We start from the raw sequence: 5,000 nt of genomic DNA, 5'->3' as shown, positions 1-5,000 counted from the left end.
TTTGTTTGTGGCAGATGTTCAGGTGCAATAAAGACTGCAAACAAACAGGAAACAACTTCTATCTCATTCCAGGGTGAAAAACTAGAGGTAGTCGATAGCTTCCGCTATCTGGGCGACCAAGTTAGTAGTGGGGGTGGGTGCGCTGAAAGTGTAGCTGCTAGAATAAGAATAGCCTGGGCAAAGTTTAGAGAGCTCTTACCCCTGCTGGCGACAAAGGGACTCTCACTCAGAGTAAAAGGCAGACTGTATGACGCATGCGTACGAACAACCATGCTACATGGCAGTGAAACATGGGTTGTAACTGCTGAGGACATACGTAAGCTCGCAAGGAATGAAGCCAGTATGCTCCGTTGGATGTGTAATGTCAATGTGAATACCCGTCAGAGTGTAAGTATCTTGAGAGAAAAGCTGAACATTAGAAGCATCAGTTGTGGCGTGCAAGAGAGACGATTGCGCTGGTATGGACATGTGGTGAGTATGGAGGAGGATAGCTGCGTGAAAAAGTGCCACACCCTAACAGTTGAGGGAACCCGTGGAAGAGGTAGGCCCAGGAAGACCTGGGCTGAGGTGGTGAGGCAAGACCTTCGTACATTGGGCCTCACCGAGGCGATGACTACGGACCGAGACCTTTGGAAATGTGCTGTGCGTGAGAAGACCCGGCAAGCCAAGTAAGATCGTTGCCAGTGCCCCTGGACTGGTTCTTGTGCGGGTGGCACATGAGATGCACCATTTTGAGCGTGGCCGTTGCCAGTACCGCCTGACTGGCTCCTGTAGGATTTTCGAGCGAGATCGTTGCCAGTGCCCCTGGACTGGCTTGTGCGGGTGGCACATAAAAGACACCATTTCGAGCGTGGCCGTTTTCGTGCGGGTGACACGTAAAAGCACCCACTACACTCTCTGAGTGGTTGGCGTTAGGAAGGGCATCCAGCTGTAGAAACTCTGCCAAATCAGACTGGAGCCTGGTGTTGCCATCCGGTTTCACCAGTCCTCAGTCAAATCGTCCAACCCATGCTAGCATGGAAAGCGGATGTTAAACGATGATGATGATGATGATGATATATATATATATATATGTATGTATGTATATATATATATATATTTATTTATTTATTTATTTATTTATCTGGCTTACCAGATGCTGTGAAACCATCCAATCCATGCAAGCATGGAAAGATGTTAAAATGATGATGATGATTTAAGAGTCAGAAACTAAAATACAAAAGTACGTACCTCCTTCAGCAGCACTTGAATTCCATGAGGTCTCTCTCAGATCTTTAATCATTTCTTTATAACTGAAATCAAGGCACTCTTCTTCTTGTGTTTTAAGCATTAACTGGTTAACTCTTGCATATCTATCAATAGGAGGCCCATAGTTCTTATTTGTCATAATATTGCAGAGGGTAGTAATTGTTATATTTGTTCCTTTGGCACTCTGAAATAGAAAGAAGAACAAAAATAAATTACCAAATTAAAAATGAAAATGAAATAAAATTTAAAAAAAACAAAAAAAAAAAAAACGTTCAACACATTGCAGTAATGAAAAATGATGATTATGATGATGATAACAGCAAAAAATCAATACAAAAGTTAAGACAACATTAATGAAAATAAATGATTGTTTCTTACATCAGTGATCTTTACCCTTAGTTTCAAATTTTGGCTGTGTTTTACAGTTTCCTGCTCCTCCTCATCATCATTTAACATCTATGTACCAAGCTCACATGGGTTGGATGGTTTAACAGGATCCAACTAGCCTGAAGGCTGTGTTGGTTTCTAGTGACTGCTCTGGCAGTGTTTCTATGACTGGATGCCTTTCTTAACAACCACCAGTTTACTAGTCTCCCAATTACTTAGATTACTAATAATTATTACAAGAATTTGGTAGGCTTCTCTTTAGCTGATCATCATAGTTTCAACAAATATAAAAACAATATCAAGTACAGAGATATTGGAGGGGGTGGACGACGTGCATTGTGTGCAATTATGATATAAAGAAGAAAAGATAGGACATTTTCTAAGTTGATAATAATGCTAAAGGTTTATTGATAGTAAGAGAAAAAGAGAGATTAGTAAGTGTAAAAGATGACCTAAATAACTAATTACTCAAGATGGTCATGACTGTAATTAATGTACATCGTAGAAGTAGCATGAGCAGTTTCTACAAAGAACTTCTATCTGAACTACTGGAGTATCAGGCAACAAGTTATCCATGGAGCATCAGACAACAAGTTATCTCCACCCAGCATGGGCACAAGTTCCTTCAGCTACATACTCCTCCACAGCCTTCAACTAAGTCTACCTTGCTTGTTATGCACTTGCTCTCCTGATTTCTATACAAGAGAAGATCTCATTGGTCACTTCATGGACATGTGCTATATGTGGCTGACCATTGTTTGCCAACTTATAGCAATAGTATTCTGTAGGTTAGGTATTCAAATTATCCCTTTCCGTGGCTTGTTTATTTGTGATGTGCCCATGCCAAGAAATTCTTAGTATGATCCAAAGATGTAGTAATAAAGAATCCCAGCTCATCAAGGAAGTCAAAGTAAGCAAGTTTTTCTCTTGTTCCCATTTGATACAGTTTAGAAAATCCCCAATGTGTCCTTATGATAATGTTGAATTTTTTTGTGTTCCCATCTTTAATACAACATGTCTTCCAATAAAGTGATCATGTGATATTGATGTAGTAGTTGGGCACTCCATACAGAACTCCTGTGAATACTGCCAAAGGACTTATTGAAATTAATGAGATTGATCTCAGGCAGCTCTGGAATATAAGACTGAGCTCAAAGATGTGTAACATGAGAATTAGTTCACTACATGACTTTCCTGAATTCTATCAGCTCTTTTTGTAGATATTTATCAATTACCTTGTTGTCTGCTTTACTCTTCAGGCAGGTAAGGTGTACATAGTAGAACACTTTGCAAAAGATAGACAGTAGACTCATTCCATACTAGTTGTTGAAGTTGCTTAGAGCTCTGGTGAGAATGTTCATCTCAATGTACAAAAGATAAGATGAAAGCGATTCAACTTTTAATGATCTTACCTCAAATTTCCGATTATCTCTATTGTACTGCACAACACCTTCAAAATTTCCAGATAATGAAGAGAAAAGATTTGAAATATCCAGTGTATTAGTGATATCAATTTCTTGGCAAAGGCTGGAACAAATTGAAAGGAAAAAAACCCTTTAAGTTTACAAGACTGAACTACTGAAATAGGCTTATCAAATGATAAGATTCATTAAACCTGCCTCTGTAAATTTTCAATCAGCTTAATATCGTGGTGAAATATTTCAGCAAAATCCCTAAAACATGTTAAGTCCTATAAATTATAACGATACACCTACAATAAAAAGATTCTATAAACATAGAACACTGATTGAATTCTCAAAGATCAAACCATTTGATCTGCATTCATTCATGATAGAGATATGTTCAAGTAGGGCTAACAAACTATTCAACAACGTCTACCAATTAACAAAATAAAACAAATTTTTACTTGAAATTTGTCTTCAACAGATCTCTTCCTGCTGGAGTTTTAAGTAATTGCTCAATAGCTTCAGTTGCTTGGCTAATAGCTGTGTTACATTCAGGACCACCAAATGTCGCAAGAGACTCAGTAACAACTCGCAAATAATCTGGAAGAAATGATAATAAAAAAACACAACGGCATATAGAAGGTAACACTGTTTGATCATAATTTGTATGCAAAGTATTTATACATCCCAGAATTATAATTTGCCAGCTAACTTTACTAAAAGGTTTCCCTCAAGAGCAAGCCATTAAGTTCTAACAGATAAACAAAGCAACAATAAGACGCTAATTAAACAAACTCGTAGATGCTACTCACTATGGTGAAAGTAGACTGACCATCGCCTAATTCTAAAAAAATCTGATGTCATGCTCACAAACACAATGAAAGAAGTGTGCAGGTGAAGCAGTGGTGGAAGTTCAATATCTTGCTCATGGGGGCCATAATACCCACCACCTCTAACCTAATCCAGATCAAAAAGAAAAAGGAAAAGGTGAAATATTGGACTCTCTTTCTCTCTCTCAATATTATATATATAAATATACACACATATATATATACATATATAAATATATAATTTAGGAAAAAACCCCACAATTATTGAATTCATCCATGAAAATCCACAGTCACATACAGAAAAATTTGATAAATAAATACACTAAAAAGACCTAAAATAAAAATACAAAGTAATATATATTAGAATAATAAAACAACTACACATGTTTCATAACCACATTTTCAAATAGAAAATAAAATAAAAATCAAATCGATTCATATCGATTCAAAATAAATTAGCTATATTTTTGAATAGAATTGATTATAGCCTACTGCTTGCACCACTACCTTCATTTCTCCCTTAAATATTTCCTCCTCTTTCCTTCCTGTCTTATGGCTTGATCTCACAATCCTACATACATCTTCCATTCACTTTGGGCTGTCCTTTAAGTAAACAACGCACAGAATAAACTGGATACAAAATGATATATATCCACCAATGTAACTATAATTATCACTGGAAAATACACACAGATTCTATACATGGATATTTACTGTTGGAATGGAACTATACTCCAAGTACTTTTTCTTATTTGTTTTTTCTTCTCCGCATCGCTCTCATTTCTTACTGCAAATCTCCTCATACAGATGTAATAATCCTTACCTTCTACTATTACCGTCTCCGATGAAGGGATACAGTGAATTTCCCCCGAAACAGCTGTAAGACATTCTACATAAAATATAAATTTATTTATGCCATTGGTCTCTTTATCTCATTCTTTTTATATATACACATGCTAATACACGGCCCATGTTATATTCCCCATTCATGTTGCAACCACATCCGGGGCAAAACTAGTCGGTATACAGCACTTACTCAGTATTACATGTATCATTTGGGTTTGTTTGACTACATTAACCTCCATAACCTATATAGCGTGAAAAAACCTCATAAGGGAAAAATCCATTA

The 5,000-nt window shown here is 36.9% G+C and overlaps 1 protein-coding gene across 2 annotated transcripts in view; it reads right to left on the bottom strand.

The window, feature by feature from the left end:
• The window catches only part of LOC106870332 (putative serine protease K12H4.7), a 45,044-nt gene that overhangs the window by 8,267 nt on the left and 31,777 nt on the right, over nucleotides 1–5,000 (bottom strand). For both annotated transcript variants that reach the window (XM_052966370.2, XM_052966369.2), the window contains exons 5-7: nucleotides 3,503–3,641; nucleotides 3,048–3,162; nucleotides 1,231–1,432 (exon numbers count right to left, since the gene is read on the bottom strand). In XM_052966370.2, the coding sequence (XP_052822330.1) occupies nucleotides 1,231–1,432; nucleotides 3,048–3,162; nucleotides 3,503–3,641 (456 nt within the window). The remainder of the gene's footprint in view (nucleotides 1–1,230; nucleotides 1,433–3,047; nucleotides 3,163–3,502; nucleotides 3,642–5,000) is intronic.

The sequence above is a fragment of the Octopus bimaculoides genome, chromosome 3 (genome assembly GCF_046866305.1).
Source record: "Octopus bimaculoides isolate indiv1 chromosome 3, ASM4686630v1, whole genome shotgun sequence".
Taxonomy (NCBI): domain Eukaryota; kingdom Metazoa; phylum Mollusca; class Cephalopoda; order Octopoda; family Octopodidae; genus Octopus; species Octopus bimaculoides.
Note: the sequence above shows the minus strand (reverse complement) of the source record. Positions and strands in the feature narration are given on the sequence as shown.